Source organism: Haemaphysalis longicornis, unplaced genomic scaffold (assembly GCF_048455015.1).
Source record: "Haemaphysalis longicornis isolate Haplotype H1 unplaced genomic scaffold, Haemaphysalis longicornis Haplotype H1 scaffold_2, whole genome shotgun sequence".
Lineage (NCBI taxonomy): Eukaryota > Metazoa > Arthropoda > Arachnida > Ixodida > Ixodidae > Haemaphysalis > Haemaphysalis longicornis.
Window position 1 is genome coordinate 269,970,066 of NW_027526295.1, and position 23,691 is coordinate 269,993,756.

Consider the following 23,691-nt stretch of genomic DNA (forward strand, 5'->3'; position numbering starts at 1 on the left):
CGATACCACGCATTCATAGCAAACCCCATTCAAAACGCGCGCGCACTGACGTCACGGGTCCGGCGCTTTGGCGGCGTGATACACTACATGAGGTGGTGCCGTTCTTGAGTTGTAATCGGTTGTAACCGAGCATACCTTGTGAAGAGCTGGGGCGGTATTCTCGAGTTTTGTCCCTTTTGGCGAGCCTTGATTGGCTAAAAGCAAACAACCGGAAGTGACGTAACGCAAGCGCAACAAACCTACTTCCAACGCTCACTGCTTAACCGGAAGTACGTCATGATAAAAGGGACTCAAAAGGGATGTTTTCAAAAAGGACAGTTACGAGAATACCGCCCCTGGTGTCCCTAAGGAGGAGTAAAAATGGCGCTAGACTGGGGAGACTTGTTTTGCGAAATAGATGCAATCCAAAATACAGTAGCCGACCGTTTTTCTAACTTGCTAGATATTCTGGAGTTTGGCAAAGAACTGCCAGTTGTCTCATAGGAGTAATGTATATGAACGGACATTTCGGACAAAATAAAGTCAAAAGTTGACGCCATTTTGAATTTTAAGTGACCTGGCCAGCTTCAAATTGGATGGGAATCAGGATAGGAATTGAATCCTGTTGGGATAACAAACTTTGGAGGTCATAATTTTGAATGTAGTCGTCGGCGGAAGCAATTTCAAAAGCTGGAAACAAGCCAGTATCTTTTAAACGCAGAGCATTTCTTTAACTCACGATGTCACCCGGCGTTGACGTGCCTCGGCGTCCTCAACAGCCGTTCCAGGTGCGCCCTCTCCCCCACTCCTCGCGTTTTCTGCGTGCTCGGATCGCGTTCAGCAACAGGTGGGGCGCGCATGCATCGTAGTTTGGCGCGGGAGCAACAACAGTTGTGGCGTGATCGTGACGTGGTCGTGCCGTGATGGGTCGGTTCTCGGCGTTCGCTCTCGCTGTCAATTTCATTCGAACCAGATAAAATCGGGTATGTGCGCCCCCCCGAAAATGCTCTGCATTTGACCGTGCCCCTTGCGAGGGGGATGTTTTCTACTTTTTTTTTAAACACCCTTTTTTTGGGCATGGAGCCAACGGATGAGATCATGCACCAAGTGACCGCGCTGCCGCAAATGTTCTCACACAAAGGAGGCATTTAAGGCAAGGAACCATTCGTGACTTGCCCTATTTATTGAAATAGAGTTCGTTGCTGTGACTCGTGAATTTTTCGGACTGGTCTTTCATGCAACTATTTTTGGTTCCCCTCCAGGTCCAAAAAATTGGTCAGCTACTGCGCTAAAAAAAAGGGGGTCCATCCAGACATTCTGCACCATGCTAGGCAGCAGAGACAAATGAGGTAGCCTTCTTCCATGACAATGAGCTGCCACAGAGCAGCGGGTTTATTCATTACAAGGAACACTGGTGACAATGGTGGGGGACATGTAAAAGCAAGAGGTAAGGGTCAAGGAAACAAAGAACTCAGCGGCGGTGCCGGTCCCGACTGTGTGACCTCCGGCTGCGGTGCCGGCTCCCCGAGCGAGACTTTCGGCGTGGCGAACCCCGCCGTGAGCGGCTCCTGCTGCGCGAATGGCGGGGACTGCGGCGGCGTGGCGAGCGCGACCGACGGCGCGAGCGGCTCCTTTTGCGAGCCGGACTGCGTGACCGCCGCCTTGGGCTGCGCGAGCGACGGCCGCGAGGGCTGCGTGAGCGGCGTGTGCGGGGGCTGCGGCTGCTGCGCCGCCTCGGGGTGCGAGACCGCCTACGGGGGCTCCTTGACCTGCGCCTAGGGCTCCGCGAGCGGCGCCGGGCAGGGCTCGGCGAGCGGCGACGGACAGGGCTTGGGGAACGGCGCCGGACTGGACTCGGGGAGCGGCGCCGGACTGGACTCGGGGAGCGGCGCCGGACTGGACTCGGGGACCGACGCCGGACTGGACTCGGGGACCGACGCCGGCCAGGGCTTGGGGACCGACGACGTGGACTCGGAGACCGCCGGCGCGGGCTTGGGGAGCGTCGGCGAGATGGGCTGGGAGAGCGGCGACGCGAGGGGCTCGGAGAACGCCTGCGTGGGGGGCTAGGTGTGTGGCGCCGTGGGGTAGAAGACCTGCGTTGGGGGCTGGGGGACCGGGGGCGTGGGCTCATCGAGCCTGCTTTAATGGGGCTGCTACCAGGCATGCGGTGAGGAGGTGGAGGGGGTGACAGACTTTCTTGGCGGGGGGTTGGCGATCTGCGCTGCGGGCTGGCCGACTGTCTGACAGGCGACTGCTTAAGCGGGCTGGGTGAATGTCTTTTTGGACTGGGGGAGCGATCTCCTGGGCTGGGGGAACGGCGCCTGGGGCTAGCAGAGAGGCGCCTGGGGCTAGGGGAACGACGCCTGGGACTTGGAGAACGACGCCTTGGGCTCGGGGAACGGCGCCGTATGGGGCTGGGAGAGTGACGTCTGATAGGGCTTGGGGAGCGACGCCGGACAGGGCTTGGTGATCGCCGGCGTGGGCTTGGAGATCGGCGCCTGGGGCTTGGAGACCGGCGTCGTGGACTTGGCGAGCGGCGCCGTGGGCTTGGGGACCGACGCCTGGGACTTGGAGAGCGACGCCGTGGGCTGGGAGAACGGCGCCTTGGGCTGGGGGACCTCCGTCTCGGGCTAGGTGATCGCCGCCTCGGACTGGATGAACGGCGCCTGGGGCTCGGGGACCGACGCCTTGGGCTTGGTGAACGGCGTCGGGGGCTCCGAGAACGCCTGGGCGAGCGCTTGCGAGGACTGGGTGATCGCCGCCGCGGCGAGCTCGACGTCCTACGCGGGCTTCGCGGACGAGCCTGGCGCGGCGATGGGGACCTCCTGCATGCAAGGAAAGAAATCATGGCACTATAAACAAACAACTCTTCCCAAGCAAAAATAAGTTTGCAGCCAACATACAGTATCAACCAGAAGCTGCAAACTTTATTTCTAAAACTTACAAGGCCCAAATGAGACATGCTAATTATCACTAATGAATATCAATAATCAATGTACTCCACAAAAGACAAGATAAAAGCTTCAACAAACATAAAAACATGAACTTTTGCCAAAACAAAAGGAGCTAACCCTGCAGCTGTCGCTTCCGAGTCTCCTTGACCTGCTGTTTCGGATTGTCCACGCACAACTGCCAGAGAGCAGCTACATACAGTAGAATCTCGATGATACGAATCTCGCGGGACCGCGAAAAATATTCCTATCATCCGAAATTCGTATGAACCAACACACACCAAAAAATTGAGCGCTGAAAAAAGTTTTCGTTTATTTCTTTTCTCACTTTCGCGTGAACAAATCCATGATTTTTTCTGCTTTTTTTTAACCCACCACGTCACAAAAGCAGTCCTTTCTGGAGCGCGTAACGCTTCGCCTAGCTTCGCGCTTGTCTCCTCAATCCCGGTGTCCAAGCTCGCTACACGCCGCAACAGTCAAGCGTGAACCGCATGGTGTGTTTTTGCACGCGATTCGCACGCCTTGGCTTTGCACGCACTGTATTTTCAAGGCCGCATTGACGACTTCGCGCCCGCGGTATCTCCTACCTCGGTCAGAAAAAGATGCTGACGACTTGCGCAACGCTGGAGACAGCCCGCTGGCTCCGCCCGAGATGTTTAGGCTTAGCACTCCGGCAGATATTTTATGGGCGCTTTCACTAGTGGCGCGGATGGTGTTTTATAGTACCGTTTTCGTAAACGTTATCAGCTCCTTTACTGCACAAGAAACTTTGTGTCTGCCTTGAGCGGCATTTTAAAGAGTGGCTAGAAGCAGTCGCTCAAGCGGCCGTGCCACTTCGCGGCCGAAGCCACCCCCATGTTGCCGCCGCCGGCCGCGGCATGCGCAGCGTGCGAGAGGTTTCGCGGCGCGCATGGGGCGTGCGGGGCGCGTTTTTGCAAGCAGAAAACAACAGTCCGGCCGTTTCTGGAGAGAGAGGAGTGACAAATGGGGAGAGAGAGCCGTCACTTGCTTGTTCGACAGTCGGGCGCCTCGCCGGCTCGTTCGTATCATCCGCCGGGCAGCGCAGGTCCGTTCGTAACAGCCGAATTTTTTCCCATTGCAAACAATGCAATTTTGCCGGGACTTTTCAGAAATTCGTATCATCCCGAAATTCGTATCACCCAGAATCGTATCATCGAGATTCTACTGTATTTTGACTGCACACAGAATTGGAGAAGCCGACGAAACTATGTGTATTGTTCTCACAGTCCGTTTTAGACTGTGTTGTTATAACTTGCATAACCTTTTTTTTCCTCCCAAGCCTAAATGTCACGTTGCGTTTTGGGGTGTGTCAGCAAGGGCTACATTTACACCACTGTTAAAGGCAGTGAGTGTCCTGTATGTGGCCAAAATGAGTGCCTGTGATTGTATACTTGTGAAGCTTGCTCATAAACGAAAGTTTTCTTGATGCTGATTGTAGTGTTTAATGCGCCAACGCAATGCAGGCGATGTGGCGCGCTGCAGTGGAGGGCTCCAGGTTAATTTTGACCACCTGGGAAGGGGGGGGGGGGGGGGGGATCATTAATGTGCGCCGAAATCTCGTACCATGGGTATTCTTGCTTTTCACCTCCACCAGAAAAGCAGCTACCACAGCCGGGAAGCGAACCCACATCCTCGTGCTCAGCAGCACAACGCCTTGACCATCGAGCCGAAGCGGCGGGGAAATGAAAGTTTCTTAATTATATGATACTAACGTGCCATGCAGCTGTATGGCAGTACTGTACTGTATTGTCTCAAAGAGTTCGGCATCGAGGCACCACCCCCAACCTCATCTGGGACTGCCACAAGCATACTGGGGCAGTGTGGGTGTGGTGAGGCATGCAGAGAGAGACACCTGTGCACAGCTGCAGGAACAAGAGCGGGCTCTCACCGCTGGAAGGACGGCGAGCGGTAGCCCGCAGGTGGCGTTCGACGTTTGCGGTCCGATGGGCTCGGCGACCGGACCCGCACTGGGCTGAGCGGGTAGTCGGCCATGGCCAGCTTCACCAGCCGGCTCTGGATGCCCGTGATGGGGGGCCGGGCCAGGCCGTTGGCGGCAGCCGTGGCAGGGGCCGGCCCGGGCTGCATGGGTGGCGGGGGCGACTGGGGCCGGCCCGGGCTGTTGTCGGACGCGCTGCCTGAGTCGGCCGAGGTGCCCGTCTCCGACGACTGGCCCCCGCCCCCACCGCCAGAGCCAGACTGGTTGTGGTTGCTGCCCGTCTTGGCCGCCATGCGCTTCAGCTTGCGCTTCTCCCGCTTGAGACGCTTCTTCTTCTTGCGCTCCTTCTTCAGCTTCTTCTTCTCTGCAAGGACGACACACGCAAGCGCGCTCACAGAGGCGGCCTTGCACTCGCGGCAAACTACAAGGGGCACAAGAAACCAGGAATAAGAGGAGAGGAGCAAGGTAGACCAAGTGTTGGATCCCCCTCAACAGGTTTCAAACGTGTAGGGCGTTTTTAACAGGTCATTCATAAAGAGAGTTGCTGCCCTCTGGCCAACACCCTATCCCCATTTGCATGCGTGGCACAAATGCAGCTATTTTTCTGGCAATAATAAAAGTTAACAGGAGCACTATACTACCTCTGTCTCATGCCTGTATTATGCCTCAAAACGAACAGGGCTGCTTGTAACACTTAGGTGTTTCAGTACTATTACTAACAGCCACATGAAACAAACACGTAGGCCCTTACCTTGTTAACACTTTCTTTATAGTATGAATAATAAGTACGAAGACTATAGAAGGACTGATACCTGTATGAATCCACTACCAGCAACACACAATCGGTTTTCTCTACTCTAGACCCAGACTACCGTTAGGTACACACTGCGTATAAAGACCCTTCCCGCACATTACTGCCAAAAGCAGTTACCACCAGTGCCAGCAAGGTTGGTCTAGAACTTGTTGCACCAACAAAGAAAAGCAGGCACCAATGCACCCTCAATAGCCAACCTTATCGTGCGATTTTGCAAGCGAACGGGGAGCGACGCGGCAAGTGAAGAACTACTTTCTGCCGCGGGGGAAATCGCTCATCGCTTCACTCGTTCTTGGCTTGGCAGAAAGCTTCGCTCGTCGCCAGCAAGTGGCCTGAGTGAATAGCCAATAGGAGAGCCGTAAGGGACGCAACTCCCTGCTTAGGGAGAGAATGAGAGGAAGTGGCGAGTGGCAGCACAGTGCATCCTAAAAAAGTACGACCCCCTGCTTACTGAAATGCCCGCATTGAAAACCTTGCGGCCGTGCATACTTTGATAATGCTAATGGGTGTAGTGCGGCAATATTGGAACCTCGTTCTGCCGTTGCTCGCACAATTCTCTCATGTAGCTGCCTCAACAAGTGACTGGGATGAGCGATTGTGGGTGCCCGTCGCATCACCCGTCGTGCTTCTCGCAAAAATCGCTCCATGTGGTTACTGCTTCACTCTTGCAACCACAACCAAGATGGCCCACCTTCTATTACAGAAAAATCTGAAATACACCTTCACTGTTCCCTAAAGTGGAACTTGGCATTGAGCCACCCCCTTCAACTTTACTATTTGTTTGAGTGTGTAACCTACAATAAAGATTAGAAAAGCCTACCTACTGAAAGTTCCAACCTTTCTAAAGACAATAGTTTTTCAATGCATCTCCCTGCTGCCCATGACAGTTGACAACCTTAGGCGCATGGTTGAAATGAAAAACAAAAATGACGATTTCTCCAAGAACCGAACCACATTGCTGCATTGTAATAATAAGCAAACTCAGTACACGGTTGTTAAAAACAAAAAAAGGTGTTCAATGGAACAGGCTAAAGAGTTAGTGCAAAATCTTGACTGGATCTCAATGGGACAGACAAGTGATTCTTTCAGTTCGCATGAAAGCCAACGTTTTATATACTAGGGAAACCACAGGGGATTTTAAATAAACAGGCGGAATTAATTTTACTTTTGCATAAAATTTGCATTAACAGTTCTAGGGTGCTACCAGGAAAATCGTTTAGGGTTAAAGTGTTGTAAGTGACGCCCTTTCATTTGGAATAAAGAAAATATACTCGACAAAAATTGGCTGCCTGCCCCTTTAAAAGGAACCTTCTTACTAAAGCCAGTGTGTGCACCAGGCTTTAAAGGAACACCGAAGACAGGACAAGTTGGCCTAGATCGATAGAACACCTAACTGAAAAAACAAGTATACCACTCTTGTGTTTACCATTTCTGCTATAAGTAAACAAACGCTAACAGAATGTGTCACCCCCACAGGCTATTCTGAACAATTTGCAGCAAGGCAATAAAGACTCCCCATAACAAGATTCCGCAAGAGTGCTACGCCCGATTTCGCAGCCAGATCAAACGACTCCTTTACAGTTCAGTATACACAAACAACTCTTGCTGCAACAGAATTCTCTTGTAAGCAACATCAACATCTGAAGTCAGCTTATTAGTAACTGATCAATTACTACTTGTGCCCCCCGCAACAAAGCACAGAATGAGAAGACTGGCAAAATCCCCTGCCACTGCAAAATTTCATTCGTGTCCTCGTGAACACTGGTGTAAAGAATAACCGGAACAGCTACAACACAGACCCCACAAAGAAATATTCCCTTCCCCTATTCACTTTCCCTACCTTGCTATGCTCCGGTGTCATGATATTGTTAAGGTATCTCTTGCTTTGCCCTGCTGGACGACACAACAAAAGACATCAACCTATGTACACATAATTTCACAATAAAAAAAAATCATTATTACAACACATAGGTTGAAGCTACACCTTTTGGCAGCAAACCATCATATCATGGTTTTGAGGTCGCCCAAGCACTGAACTCTCTTCCTCAGCAGCGAGTCTAATGCTCTTCACAAGTGGCAGCGAGTGGAACCGGATCACTAGTTGCACTTTTAGCTATGCAAGAACAGCACCTAGCCTGGCCCAAACAAAAAACCATCCAACAAAGTCATCCACGTATATCGCACAGCGAAAAACCTACGCTTTCCCAGATACAACATCCAGAAAGAGAACGTGAATTAATACTCAATTTTTTTCAACTGCATTCATTCCACGTATGCCTCTAACTTGGAACATGCTACTAGGTCAGCGAAAGACAACACGGTTTTGTGCCAGTGAAATAAATGTTGGCATGGCTTTGCGCTTGCACCGTTACTCCCATAAAAGTGGGCCAACCTCTCATGCCATGGTAGGCGAACAGCACGGTCCCTTTTCCATAGCACATGGCTTTGAAAGACGGCGCAGTCACTGCTCAGGTAACCGCATCTCTATCAGTTGCCATTCATTTTCTACTGCTTTGCAAGGTAAACTTCAAAGTAAGAAGTTTCGCAAAAGTGATACATTTGGAAGCATAGGTGTGACAGCATAACAGTTTTTTTGGAGAAAACAAGAGCACATTTTTAAAAATTCTTTCTGCCCAGCAGCAGGCAGGAACCCCTAAACTGTCCACTTCGACCACACTGCCCCTCCACTTTCCAAAGGAATGCGCAAACTTTCAGACCATCCCCCATGTTTTCACACATTCTGCAGCCTCCCTTTCTCTCAATCCCCATTTGCCTTACCCCTGCACCCCACAGTGGCATTTCCTGTACCAGCAAGTAAGCTTCTCGGCAAAGTTAAAGACCGCAAAGATGAAACGCAAGCTCGGTGACTCTGAAACAATGCTGTGCCTGAACAATCATACAATTGTAATGCCAATGCAAACAATTATGCTAGACAACAAGGAAAACAGACAAGAAGTGTGGCGACTCGCCAGCCACTGCCTTTGAGCGAGTTGCCGCATGCTTATTTTATGCGACGAGAGGCTACACCAGCAAACGAGACTGTGCAACCAATAAATTGCACGGCTGGTATGCTAGCATGGAGCTCCGATTGCTCATTTTACCACCACTGCTGACACTGCAATGCAAAAATTTGAACACTGCTAATGCTTATGATCTTTTCACCGCGCAGCAGTTAGCCGTTATTTGCCGTACTTGCGATGGGGCAAACAAAAACTTGACGACCCGCCAAGGGGCCTCCCTTGGGGGCAGTTTAACTGTGGCAGCACTTTACCTAACACGTCCCCGTTTGCCCACTCTCTTCCAAAAGGGATACTCACTTGCGTGACCCTCTCTTTAAAGGAGCCATGTAGAGAAATACAGCTTCGTTTAATTTGAAAGAACTAGGATTCAGTATCTCACTCAGCTCCATTACAGCCACAAAAGATGTTTTTTAATGAAAAAAAAAAAAAAAAAAGCAAGAAGTATTTAAAAACTTTCAAATTTTGCGCCACAGTGATGTGTTATGAGCAAGAATGACGTCATACGGGCCAACAATAAAACATAATTTTCAGTGCGTTAACTGCACGTTAGCATTCAAGTGATGCGGTCAAATTGAACTAGAGGCCCCATTACAGACGCCCAGTCATGTGTCGTCGCGACAGGTCAATTAGGCGGCCGCCAATCGCACAAACAAGGTTCCGTGACGTCATAGAAAAGTTGCGGGAAATTAGCTAAGGGGTCGCGACTGCTTCACACATTGTTATCGGGACTAAGCAGACTTTCTAATAAACCAAACTTGTATTTTGTCTTCATGGCTCCTTTAAACTGCCCCGCGTTTCCTTGTTTCCCAACATAGGACGCCTGAGCAACAGGTGCCCACGTGACGGTCGCGAAAAGAACGATTAAATCTGCGGTAACGGATTAACAGCCTGGGCCATGGAAAAACAGCACTACTTGGTGGGACCTGGGGTGTGTACTCGTAAAACTACCATAGCTCAAGAATGTTGCTGTGCACGCACGCGAACCAACAAACCCCGAAGCAGTTGATGTGTACGTGTTCCAGAAAGCATTTAGTCTTGCTTGTGCTACACAACCGCTTGCACTTTCACAGTGACTTGTTCATACCACCAACCAGCAGCGAAGTCCTTTGCACTGAGTACACATTAAACCCCGGTATAGGGTGAGGTGTGCGGTACATGCTTGGAAGACCCCCAAAATCGCAATTGTTGATCGCACCCTTACCATAGCTGTGCTGCTGTTTCGCATCACATCGCGCAATTGCCCCTTAATTTTTCTTTGAGTGTGGAAACATCTGAGGCAGAAATGAAATTCAGCGAGTTTAAAAAGGATAACTATGTTAAATAAAACAAGCATCGGTGAATTCTCCCTTGAAGGCAACATTGACATCCTGATATTCCGAGTCTTGTTCTTCCGTGGTCCACAAGTTGCTGATAATGAATCACAGCTCCGTTTACTTGTATTGGCTGTTCGAGCCACTAAGAGCCCAAAAGCAGGTACGCGGGAACTAAAAGCACCTTGTAGGTGACTTTTATTATTATTATTCTGTTGACAGACCTGCTAGCTTTCATGCGAGCTTGAGAAGCATCGAGGGCGAGCAATAACATCCCCTTATCTCAATCAAAGAACTAGTGCACCCACAGAAAATAGACAACCTGAAAGCTGTTCAGTACAGTACAGTTGGAAAACGCAACGGGTGAAGAGGGAACAGGAGATGCTACGCCTTAGGACGGCAACGTTCACCATGTGCTCTTGGTTCTTGGTGTAAGTGCTTGAACTACCACAAAAATTTGCCAGCCATTCCCAGGCGTCATGACCTTACCGGACTCCCAAGTATTTTTTTGCAAACCTCAGTGGCGGGACAATCGGGTGCAGCACACACTGCAAATGCCCATCAAAGGAGGGGAAAAAAAGGAGGGAAAGAAACGGAGGTAGGGGAGGAAAAAAAAAAAGCAGTTCCACTTAACGTGAAAGCTGTTGGAGGTGCAGAGCAGTGATTTGCCAGTGTTTCCCTTTATATTCTTGCGAGTACCTTGTGTTTGTGTTGCTTCTTGCAACACCACCTGTATAACATTGCCCGATACAGGCGGCACTGCTCCTGCTCTTCCGCCAAGAAGGGCTGTGGTGCCCTCTCGACTAGTTTCAGTATCAACCTGGTGCTGATACCGAAAGTAGCCAAGAGAGGGTGCCACAGCCCCTGAAAGCACCTATAAAGAGACACTGAATTGAGTTTCCAAGATTTGGGGTAATTAATGCGTTAAATCATGTTTTCCTTATTTTATATTTGATTGATTGATTGTAGGGTTTAATGACGATGCAACGCAGGTGATGAGGCGCACCGTAGTGGAGGGCTCCAGATTAATTTTGACCACCTGGGGATCTTTCACGTGCGCCGAAATCTCGTACACATGGGTGTTTTTGCTTTTCGCCTCTATCAGAAAAGCGGCCACCGCGGCCAGGAATCGAACCTGTGACCTCGTGCTCAGCATATTTTCTATTATTTAGATACTTATTTGTTGCCTAGCAACAGCAGCACCTGTGGCAACGGTACAGCACAAAGGTCACCCCCAACACCTTGCATATCAGTAGTGTGTGCCTCTGGCGCAATGGGATAGCTTCATAATACAAGGGACCCCAGCCCCCGGCTCGATCCTGACCGGAAGAAGCAGTTTTTGTTTCGAAGCCTCTGAGTGCATGATGCCGTGACACCGAACAAGCCAGGCCCCTAAGTGCTGTGCATTTTAAGGGGCCATGCAGACAAAATAAGTTTGCTTTAATCGAAAGATGTAGTTTTTTTATACTGCCCTCAGTGCTTGCCCGGCAGCAAATAATTCTTTATTTACTGAGAAATTAAACATTCTAAGCAAAAATTTCAATTCTCCCAATAAATTGTGCGTTTTCATGACGTCAACAATGATGTATCCAGAGCAGGGCCTTAAAACTAATGATAGCCTGCTGACCAAGGCAGCTGCCATCTCACAGACGGCCGTTCGGTTATCTTGTTTATCGCCCACTTTCATAGATGGCGCTGCAATACTGCTGAAGTGCCAGAGTTAGCACTTTGCTTCTGGCCAGATTTCTATGACTGCTGTATTTTTGTTAGGGTCACACTAATCGTTTCATGAAACACAAGCTATGACTCGACAAAAATGGTCATGTGGCTGTGCCGCTTATGTCAGTTGGTCAGTGTTGTGCTAGACAAGTTCAATGCATCCAACGGCTTTGCTAGGCAGTGTCATCCGGAAAAGTGCCGCAGTAACTGCTTCCCACAATTCTTACTGCTAAAAGAGAGAGAGAGAGAGAGAGAGAGAGAGAGAGAGAGAGAGAGAGAGAGAGAGAGAGAGAGAGAGAGAGAGAGAGGAAGAATGCACCCTAAATTTAAGCGCAAGTAGCTCGTTCGGCAAGCTTATAAGCAGTGCCTGATTTGCTTGATTGTAGGGTTTAACGCACCGATGCAACGCAGGCGAGGAGGCGCGCCGCAATGGAGGGCTTCGGATTAATTTTGACCACGTGGGGATCTTTAACGTGCGCCGAAATCTCATACAAACGGGCGTTTTTGCTTTTTGCCTCCACCAGAAAAGTGGCCGCCGCGGTTGGGAATTGAGCCTGTGACCTCGTACTCTGCACCCGCTGCCTAATTTGCGTTTGCTTTTGCCGGCCTTAGCCAATCATGCAGCTGGCCATTGGCACCATAAGTTCTGTTGCGGGAAATGAGCTAGTGGGTCGCACTGCTGTTCCCTTTCTTCATAATGATAAAGCGTACTAGAGCGAAGTTTACGTTAAAGTGGTATGATTCTAACGAGGCAATATTTCAAACGAACAAAACTTCTTTTGTCTGCATGGCCCCTTAAAAAGCAATAAAAAGTGTTATGCAGCACACACAAGTGCAAGAGAACTGGAAGTACCGCCCTGTTGTACCGATAGCTAAATCTGGCAGCAGCTTGGAGCAAGTTCAGACTGCAACTCCCTGCACATCCCCAGCCAGAGTTCTTCTCATATTGAGTACCTGCACGTGCCATTGCAGCTAACCACATGCCTCCAGTGAAAGCGCTCCCTCTCCCCCACACGCCTCTGCAGCTCTAGAGAAGGGGCTGCTCACCCTTCCTCAGGCGCTTGGCGTACTCGGGGTCATCCCCGCGGCCGTCAGCAGGGGGCGGCCCCTTCTGCGGGCCGTCCTCGACCCCCATCTCGTCCTCAGAGTCGTCCTCGGACTTGCGCTCATCCCGCACTACTGTCTCGGGGGCGCAACCCTCACGGTGCAGCTTTGCCATGAGTGCGTCGAGGTCCTCAGAGTCCTTCGGGGGCTTGTAGTTCTCCACGTGGTCCACACGAATGGTGCGCTTGCACAGCTAGAAACCAGGGAGGGAGGATGCCACAGGTCAGGGCATCCCCCCCTATGCAGCAACCAGCACTGCCGGCAAGCCTGACAGCTAGGTAGAGGGCATTCAGCCAGAAACTGCTCAAAGCGGGACCTGGCTCCTAACCGTGCCTTCCAAACTGTGCTCGACGCAACTGCGGCTAAATTTAGAACTTGTGCGAAGAACCATGTATTTTAGTAATCAGTCCCATTCCCTGTTAAGTGCTCTGCCGGTTGATAAACAGATACGAGACCACTGCACACGTCTTTGACAAAAGTGATTCGAGAGTGAAAATTTTGAAATGTATTCACCGAAACGACCAACCGAAAACAACAAGGTGTTAGACTGGCAGGCAAGCACGACCAGAGCTTCTGCCTGAATGCCACCACAAAGCGATGCTAAAGCCTCTTAAAATTTCTATGCCCTTCGGGGAAAATCAGAAGTCTGAGCACCCAGTTACTACCATTGGAAGCAAAAGATGAATGCATGCTTTCTAAAGAGCTATCTCTAGCAATCTCCTGTCAACTGCACTTGTACAATGGCACACACTGGCATTGAGGGCGCCACTGCCAACAAGCAGCACAGCAAAAGAAAATACCCCAACTTGTCTATGCAAGTGTATATTTTTGTTTGCACAAGCACCTCGCACACTTCGTGAGCCGCTACAAAAAGAAAGCTGATGAAATGGCCTCCACAAGTTACCACGACAAGGTGTACGAGGCCAAACAAGCCCAGACGCCCGTTCAGGGCTCCCAGGGCAGGTAACGCCGGCAATGGTGCAGCCCCCAATGCCAGTGTGCCCCACAAAATTCCCCAGGAAACTTGCACATCAACGAGGCCCCACCCCGCCTTGAGGTGCGACGCATGTCGCCGCAGTGACCGGGGGCGACACCACCATCTTGGGAGGGAGCTGCCCGCTAGCTGCCGAGGAAGAGAGCTCGCACCGTCGCGTGGGTACTGCTGCCTGCTTCAGCCGTGCGGTGGCAGCAGCGTGCCTAGCAGTCCTCCCGGCGGAGGAGGAGGGTGTCCGCCAGAGCCCCCAACGGCGGACAGGCGGGGCAGTGGCGCCCAAAAACCGGGGCCCCGCCCCCAAGTGCGCGGGGGAGCGGAGCCTCCGCAGCTCACGGTGCGGCTGCCGCTCCAGACGAGCTCGCATCTCCAATGCTGGGGCGTCCCGGTTCCATCAGGCGTGCACAGCCGCCCGCGCAAGGAACGGGATGGCGATGGGCCCACACCCAAAACAGGGCCCCGCCCCCAAACGCACACAGGGGCGGAGCCACGCCGCACAGTGCTGCTGCGGCCGGCAGTGCGCAGCCGCCACTGCTGCTGCTCCAGACGTGCCCGCGTCCCGTGCCGGCGTCCCAGCAGCTCTGGTGGCGGCAGAACGAATGCAGCCGCTCGCCGCCCGTCCATCGCGGCGGAGATGGGGGGCGGCGCCCTCTTTAACGAGGAGTGTCGCAGAAGACGGCGAGCGGCGGCAGGCCGGCTCAATCAACCCCTTTGCGTGTCGCTCATTTTGCGACTCTGGAAAGGGGGCAGTGCCAAAAGTGGCGGCATCAAAGACCCGCCCTCTACACCGACGAGGGCAGCAGCAATGCCCCTCTGCACCTCCCCCAGCACACAGAAAGGTCACGCAGGAAACCGCCGGACGGCCGAAACGCAACCGCCCTGCCGCCACAGCACTAGAAGCACCCCTCCCCATGCCCACAACTCACCTGGCTCTGTGCGCAAACAGCTTTGCAAGACAAGCAAGGAAGACCTTCCACTCACAAAGGAATAAGCGAGCCCAATACAAGCAGCCCAGCCAGCGCAACGGACCAAGGAGAAGCAAGAAGCTGCTGTGTACAGTACACAGTACAGACACACTCACTGCCCATCCAAAGGGGGAGGGTTTCAACACTACCGTAAGTATGCAAAAGCGGCTAACAGTACTGCCAAAAAGGACGCTCTTCACTGATATCACTTGCGATAACAAAGTTGTTTCTTGAAGAGGCCATGAGGACAACGTACAAGTTGCTCACACCCCACTACAACGGAGAACATACGTAACTGCCACCACTAAAAAATTTGTTCAAACAGGCACAGTTAAAATTAGTCGATATGACCTACAAGGGCACAAGTGCTGCCAATATGCTGTCTTATAGCCTGAACGAAGGTCCAGGCTGGAAAAGTATTCAGCTCCTTGTAAGCACTCTAGTGATGTCAACTGGGGCAGTTTAGCCAAAAGGGAAAGTACGGTATCACCAACCAAACCTTCGGTTTATTTATTGTTCTGGACAGCCAAGCTGGTGAGAACTAGACGCGTTCAGCTGATCTAAATTGATATTAACCCTTTTTTGTAAAACTGGCATGAGCATTATTCTAACAAGGCAATGTTTTGAAGAGGATATGGCTACACGATGTCACGATGGTCTCTTAAGAAACAAAACCTACTCATAGTTGGAGGCACATAAAAACAAGAAAAACTAAAACAATTTAACAGACGAATAGAAGGAATTTGTGACGTGAGCTAAGTCATTGCTGTGACGGTGTCTGGCAAGTGAGTTAAAGCCCAACTGCACTCAACTTTCACCTCGGCCAAATTTACCACGAATGTACAGGTCACACCACCAAACCAATTGGGCACGAACAGTAGCCCCGTGAAATGTGTGGTTAATTAGTTCGAAACATCTAAAATAGCTCCGTCACAGGTGACGCTGCACCGGCTAGCAGATCTCGCAAACAGCCGAGGAGCTGAAGTTACATTGCAGCTGGCTGGGCGCTTTTTCCTCCGCCCAGCCAGGAGAAGCAGTCGAGCGCTGCTGGGCGCATTTCTCCAAGGGCTGCTGCAAGGGCATTGCATGCAGATTTGCTCCACCCTGCCAGCCGCGTGCAGCTGCTCGCTCGCCAGCTGGAACATCACTTCAGCCCGGCCGTAATGGCCTTGTTTTTCTGAATTTGTTTCAAAATCTGATTTTTGATGGTGATTTGCACTGCGCATACACGTATTGCCGCTGCAGGGGTGAGACAGCTGAATCAGATTTGGGAGCAGTTTTTGGAGCAGCGAAATATCGATTTTGGAGCAGAAGAACCTTGATTTGGAGCAGAAGAACGACATTTATTATATCACCTTAGGAGCCAAAAAAAATCAAATTTCTGGCAACTCACGGGTGAAAAGTGCACCTTTTAATTGGTTTTGAACGTACACAACACTGAAACAGCCTTTCAATAAAGTTTTTTTCTACCAGAGTATCACAAGGTACGAACTGCACAACCTTTTTACTAGCCATTTTTGAATTCTTAGGCTCTATGCATAGATAGCGTGGAGTTCCATTGATAATATCGAATTGAAAAACTAAGCGATCGCAAGGCATTTTTATTATCATGTAAATGCCAAAATTGTTATTTTTGTAATCCCATGCAGACTCGTCTTTACGCACAAGTGTAGAGCCACGGCCAAAGTGAGGTCACAGTCGTCGCACCCTACCAGTCCTCCCGTTTCAATCCCCAAGGTGCATGTTCACTACGATCGTAATCTAAGTAACGTTGGTATGTTTATCCACCTCCCTTCTTTTGGCAATAAATTTCACTTCAGATAAATGAACAATTATTACTAGCGTGCAATAATAGCCCGTCTCGCTATCGAAGACTGCTTGAACATTTCGCGGCGATGTAGCCTGCAGCGTCGATCGTCCTATTCCCGTCGCTCGCAAGTCCGCTGGGAAAGGCATCAATAACTCAGTGTTTTATAAAACCGCAATGAGTCCGAAATTTCACTTCAAGCACGTACCGGCCTCACACTCAAGGCCGAAACACAGCGAATTCGCGGACACCATGTTGTTTTTGATGAGCTCCCGTCTTTTGAGTCGCGCCCCTTCCAGCAACCGATCAAACGACTAAATGTAAACCCAGCCACCCCCATAACTAAAACCAAGGTAGAAATTGGCGAAGAGTGCTCTGCCTGAACCACAAGGAACTGCTTCGCCGGCAGCCATGTTTTTATAACTTCATCACACCAAGGTGGCGGTGCCCAGTAATGTCGTTCCGGAGATAAGGCGCTCCAAAAATTGCCGTTTTTTCATCAACTTGCACAAGCGGTTTGACGCCTCAGTACACCTAAGCATTTTTTCTACAGGACTTTGCAATGGTTTTCAGAATATAACATGTGCACAGAATATAACATGTGCAACCCGAAATTGTGACTTTCGAAAAAAAACTACCCTCGAGACAATTTTAAGCAGGTTTTTTATGCAATGATCAATCAATTAAACCTTTACAAACAGCATCCCCTTGGGGGTGCTGGAAAATTATGCCGTCAGTAAGCATTTTTCCGCACTGGAACTGACGGGAGTGCTAAAATCCTTGGCTCTCAGACTGTTTTGGAGCAGTTTGGCGCAATTTTTGCGATTTTCAAGCTTTTGGAGCAGCCTGGCGCAGGAAAACAAATTTGTATCAAATCTGCACAATATGCGCAGCTGTCTCACCCCTGCCGCTGTAATATTTTGTATCTTGCGGTCAACCTTTTTTAGGCAACAGAAACAATATTCTCAAGAGGCTGAAATTTTCAGTGCAGTTGGCCTCTAAGGTACGCCTTTGCTAGCGCAAAAATGCATGCCTAAAAAAAAAAATGCATGCCTAAAGACGCATTAAGCAAAATGCTCTTTTGCAGCAAGATTTCTCTAGCGGATGGGTTCTAAACTCATTTTTGGCGGAACGCCGCGTGCTCAAGATTCGAGTCAGAGGCACCACAAGTCACGTGGGAACTGAGGTTAATACCCGGCGAGCTAAATGCGCTCCTGGACAAACCCATGCACACCGTTTTCTTGTGTATTTCGCACAAAGGCAAAACACTGAACTCCAACAGGCATCTAACTCCGGTTCAGTATGAGGCAGCCCCATTCCTAGCAGACAGGGTGGAGAAATGACAAACGCACAAGAATTCTCGTGTACTCTTACGGAGGAAAAGAAGGTTAGGGGAGGCCCCGCTGTCCATTGGTGCATTGGGAGAGGTGTGGCTCCTTCAAGCTCTCAGGAAGCCACCGGCAACCGCGCCAAAGCAAAGGCGGCGAAGTTTAGTCCGCTGAGATCACACAACGCAGCCCAGCCTAGTCGATATCTAACGGCGGTAAGGCGCCGACGCCGGCGGGGTAAGCAGACAGGGGGGGTGGTGAGCGAGAGGCAAAATACAAGCACAAAAGGAGAGCACCTAAAATGGCATTTCCAGCTTCAATAGAGGTGATGGGCGGCCCCTCCCACTAAGCCTTTTCTTTCCTCCATGCATGCCCCCCACATCTTGAGAGCACGCACAAACTCCCAATGGCCCCTCATGCTTCCCGATCATGAACACGCAATAGTGTGGCCTTTGGAACGTGGCAACTTCTGTAAGCGTGCAAACTGCAATCCGTGTTTTTGCGCAAACGAGGACGTACCTCTACACACGCTAACCTCGCATTCCGCATAACGAACAGCAAGGACCAAAAGAAATTCAACGGTGCTCTTTTAAAGGCTCCTAATCTAAGCGATGCAAATGCCTGTGTTTGGAATGTCAGAGGTAACTGGAGGGATGCGACCAAACCAGCAGAACAATGCAGTCAAGGGCTGGAACGAGTAGCACAACACAATCAGCACTGGCCAATGCAAGAAACCACTGAGGCATTTTCCCAAGACACTCTTGCTTGGCACAAGGTAATCAACGTCTTTGCAGCACAGACTGCATTAAAATTTCAATGAAAGTGTGGGAAAGTCAGCACTGCTAACAGGGACAAGAGACAAAGCCTGGGCACTTACCGAAATGCCGTTGAGGTTGTCCACTGCAAGGACAGTGCTACGCTGGTCTTCGTAGCAGATGAAGCAGTAGCCCTTCGACTTTCCTGTCTTTTTGTCCCGAATCAAATTGATGTTCACAATCTCCCCGTACCTGAAAACAACACAGTGTGCTTGCAGTGTCTGCTGCCGCTATGCAATGCGGCGACCACTGCTTATGCAACAACCACGCCTTGCACACGACTACTTATAGTAGTACTACAGTAGTTGCTTTTGGCCAACAGCAAAAGAAGCTTGTACGAACCTCTAATCAAATTTATTTGGCGTGCTTAAAATACTTTAAAGGGTGCACATTTACAGCAACAAATTTCTCTTGCATATAAAAAAAACCATTAAGCTAGTTTTCACGTTCTGACACTAAGCTGTTTAAATAAAAGGACACTTGCAACACAGATTGCTGCTTCACGTTTGAATGCACAAGCATTGAAAAAGGTCAAGCAGTTCACTGCTGTCAAGGAATTCACTAGTATCGAAAAAGAACTGTCGCCAGCTCCTTCCAGAAGGTAGTTGCACGTCATGTATTATTGTCTCACTTGGAACTCGCTGAGCACACGCTTGAGCAAACTGGCACTAGGTTTTCTTGAGAGACAAATACCACGCCTTCAATCTTACTAAGATTAATGATAAAAACAAGACCAGAAGGCAGACAGGAAATATGCGAACAGTGAAAGAAACCGCTCACATGATAAAAAAAAAGATGATTGTAACATAAAGGTACCATAAATTGAGAAAAAAAAATTGAAACAGCTGTGCTGGGCTCAGAAGCGCAATATAGACAGGAAAATCACGCAGTGCCTTGTTTGAGAACAAATGCACTGAGCAGAAGTGCAACTGAAATGAGGCATGCAGCCTGTAGAAATATATATATATCTATATTTATATATTTACATAAACCCTTTTGTTAGAATGCGATGACTCCCAGTGAAATCTATGAGTTAATAAACGTCTACCTTCCTAACCTTTAAGGGCAATACATAGAGGGTAAGCTAGAAAGCTGTGGAGGTCACTGATACCTGTACTTCAGTTGCGTTTTCCACACATTCGAAAAGAATGGCACCCGACATGACAGGCTTCAAATGGTGTTCGTAATTTACAGCGCTCCACTACATTGATTGTAGGGTTTAACGCGCCGACGCAACGCAGGTGATGAGGCGCGCCGTAGTGGAGGGCTCCGGATTAATTTTGACCACCTGGGGATCTTTAACGTGCGCCGAAATCTCGTACACACGGGCGTTTTTGCTTTTCACTTCCATCAGAAAAGCGGCCGCCGCGGCCGGGAATCGAACCCGCGACCTCGTGCTCAGCAGTGCAACGCCTTAGCCACTGAGCCACCGCGGCGGGTTAGCGCTCCACTGCAATTTCAATGGCTGTTTAACCCTTTCGGCCCTGGTGGTGTCAATTAACGCCATAACTTCTTTGATCGCATGGAGAACGAAACCAAAACTGCTAGTTTTCTGGGGAATTGTTCTTCAGTGATGCCTGTTGTGATAGATATCACTGTTTCATTTTTGCGGAGCTGGACACTACAAAGCAGCAGCAGCTCCGTGGAAGACGAAATTACCACACAGAGGCTGAAAAAAATGGCGGTCCGAGTTTCATTCCCAAGCCTGTAAATCTACAAATACGTGCACAATGAAGCTCATTTTTTGTTTGTAGGTTTATGTAGTCATATGCAAAATTGATGTCTCTGCTCAATATAAAATATATAATTGCCAGATGTCGTAATTCTCTAATTTATTAATAAATATTAATATTTTGCACTTTCAGATATTTTTTGTTTGTGGGCTAATGGGACGCTAAAATTTAGGGAAACACCAAAAACATTGTTTTGTTTGAAAAAAAAAAAAAAAAAAACAAACAGGTCTTTGCTCATTATGTTGCACTGGTACTCCCAAAGTAATTTGTTCATCTTAATTAAATATTCTCTCTTCAGTATTTAAGAAAGTTGCATAAAAGCCCTGGGACGAGGGTACTATACTCGGTGACAACTTAAAAACGGCTCCGGAAGTTGCCGCTGTGCCTTATCACCGTAGCCGGATGTTTCTCCACGCGGCGCAAGTAGGGCGTTACTGGGAATATTTTGAACATGGCGTGAGCCGTTCTCGTGATTTTTTTGGACTTAAAATGCTTATAAACGACTCCAGTGACGACAAACAAACTGCGTGAGACAAGTCAGACGATATCACGCATTCATAGCAAACCCCTTTCAAAACGCGCGCACTGACGTCACGGGTCCGGCGCTTTGGCGGAGTGATACACTACATGAGGTGGTGCCGTTCTTGAGTTGTAACCGAGTATAACATTCGTGCCTCGAAGGCATTTCTGCTCCGATAATTCGGTTTGAATGCATTCGAGACTTCAGCGAAGTATGGGTTATTTTATAACAAATATCGATGCAGGAAATAATTAAAAGCAATGTTTAATTAAACTAGGCCTTCTGCTAATAGCAGCACTAAAATTACACACATGGCAGCAAAATAAGCCAGGGCAGAACGCATCGCTGCACCACCTGACGTTGCACCTGGTGTTGAGACATCCAAGGGGCAAATACGCGAGCATAGATTGGTGCGGACATGGGTTTGACAAAAAAAAAAAAAAGAAGATTGTCGTGTATTTACTTGCTTCGTTGCAAATGCCGAAAGACGACAGTTTTCTGCCACCCGTGCTCCCTACCACCCTCAGGCTCTTCCCCTATAATAAATGCGATGAAAGGTAACTCAGCTCAATAGCCCCCCCCCCCCCCCCCCTTCCTGTTTTGCAATGCACACTTGCAATTTGTTGAGAATACTCAATACTCGATTTTGTTCCATTTGATTTTTCGATCGGAGCAGCTCAAGCACGTATTTTTGTATTTTAAAGTTTGCTTTTGCCTGACCTTTCGGAAACCTTTGAACGCATTGTTCTTAGATCCAACGCATGTTCTAAAAAAAACTGATACTCTGGTTGTGCTTACGTTGTAACTCGAATAGTATGCTTGATTTTTTTTGCACCGAATTATGTGGACTTGTGAGAGCCGAGGGAACAGTTGCAGCAGTAGGGCAGACCAAGCAACGCACATCTCACATTTGCCGCCCACTGCCGAAGCGCAGACGTGAGGAAGATGTGTTTAGCCGTTAAGCGGCATTAGCTATGCAAAGAAAGTGACCTCCGGCGCCAAGCACCTAATGCCAACAGCTTTGTCGTTTGAAGTGAAGGAAAAAAGCAGGGTAACGAGCGTGGTTGGACGCGCACGCGCACATCGATGTCTCGACGCCAGATGTGCAACGTCGGTTGGCGCGGCGATGCCTTTTGCCACGCGCTCGCGTGCATGTATTAGAACCTACTACGACTCGACACGCCAACACCCCTAACAAACGGGAAGAACAATAATCAATCAATCGTTTACAAAATGGCGCGGAAGCTGGTCGCATAGGTGAAGTTTTTTGTAGCTCAAAATAATGAACAGGCAAGCATCACACCAATCTAATCGCAAAATAATGAACAGGCAAGCACCACACCAATCTAGAAGACCATAAATTGTGATCCAAGCGCGATCGGATAAACAGCCTACTGTTTCTTTTTCTCACACACGCGCACAAAATGTGCAGAAGCGTCCTTGCATTTCAGAACCTTAATGATCGAGCAGCAGAATTAAAACAAAAAAAATCGAACGCATTCCTCGCTCGGGTACCCCTCCCACAAGAGCTAAAACTAAACAGCGTCGCTGTAAAACGTGTCTAGTGGGACATCAACCGTTCTTTATATTTTACCTTAATAAAGGCCCGCTGCAACGGGACTGGCATTTTGTGACTTCAGACAGGCACAACGCATCAAGCGCGAAAAGTCAAACGGGCATTTCTAAAAGCGAACAAAGATAAAACGGAGCCGGCACACGTCTCAGCTCTAAAATGGCGCACCAAGTGTTTCTTTTTGCGTTCGCTTGTTGAGTTTACTTTGGCCCAGATGTGGCTTGGTTTCTTTTCCGTGTCCCGCGCTTTTGTCCTCCACTGCGCTGCACAACTCACGCGCTCGGGAAGCCGGTTCTTATGGGGAAAAAATATCACAGCAGGTTCGCGTAAACTTACTGTGAAAATACGCAGATCACGTCTCCTTCTGTTAGCTGGTAGTCCAAGCCACCGACGAATATCCAAGCGCTGTCCTTGTACTTGTTGTGCCAAGATGTTTTTTCGGTGACCCCAAGCTTTAGCTCTGTTTCGTTGAGTTTGGTGATATTCTTGACGTTGCTGTGGACCAATTAGAAAACCCAAGATATCTTAACCACCAAGACAAAGGTAAATGTGCACTGAAGCGAGAACAACGCAATACTGCCACATTTCATTAACGACTTCGTCATAGGGACGATCGATCACAAGAGGCACTCCATTTTGTCCCCTAGAACCGCGCCCCGCATTCTGGGGCTTTATAGCGCTAAAATTTTGTTCTCAAGGAATATGAAAAAGTCTTGTAACGCTTAGCAAAACTGGTACCTACGTCAAAGGATTCATGTGAAGCTTTCGCCAACAGTAGCGTTACTTACTGCCGTCAGCACGACGACGCAAGGCCGCCCTGCTCTAGGCCTAACAGAACCTTTTGCCGTTTGCTGCAGTGTTCGGCAGGTTCGGCGTCGTGGTCTCGTGGAGTGTATCAGTACGCAGCCTTGCATAAAATATATTGGTGGTAAGCAATATAAGTTAGGCCGCCTCACGTAATTTCAAACTACAAAGGCAGCCATAGAACAATATGACACTTGCTGAATGCAAACCAAGGAATGAAAACTATAAATTATGAAAACTTTTTTCAAGAACTATTTCTTCAGGTTAAGCTGCGAAGTGCGTTGTGCGGTTCCGCGTGCTA

The 23,691-nt window shown here is 49.4% G+C and overlaps 1 protein-coding gene across 3 annotated transcripts; it reads right to left on the reverse strand.

Annotated features, from left to right (window-relative positions):
* Positions 1 to 1,334: 1,334 nt before the first annotated feature.
* On the reverse strand, positions 1,335 to 23,652 carry LOC144170694 (uncharacterized). Of its 3 annotated transcripts, XM_077700640.1 has the most exons (6): positions 23,329 to 23,652; positions 22,923 to 23,081; positions 18,823 to 18,952; positions 12,798 to 13,047; positions 4,840 to 5,251; positions 1,335 to 2,804 (listed from the first exon to the last, which is right to left on the reverse strand). In XM_077700640.1, the coding sequence occupies exons 1-6, from the start codon at positions 23,340 to 23,342 to the stop codon at positions 1,451 to 1,453; spliced, it is 2,319 nt and encodes a 772-aa protein (XP_077556766.1). In that variant the 5' UTR covers positions 23,343 to 23,652; the 3' UTR covers positions 1,335 to 1,450. The 3 variants fall into 3 exon arrangements, with proteins under 3 accessions (XP_077556766.1, XP_077556765.1, XP_077556767.1); XM_077700639.1 differs by lacking the exons at positions 18,823 to 18,952; positions 22,923 to 23,081; positions 23,329 to 23,652 and adding an exon at positions 13,901 to 14,547; XM_077700641.1 differs by lacking the exons at positions 18,823 to 18,952; positions 22,923 to 23,081; positions 23,329 to 23,652 and adding an exon at positions 14,001 to 14,140.
* Positions 23,653 to 23,691: the final 39 nt, after the last annotated feature.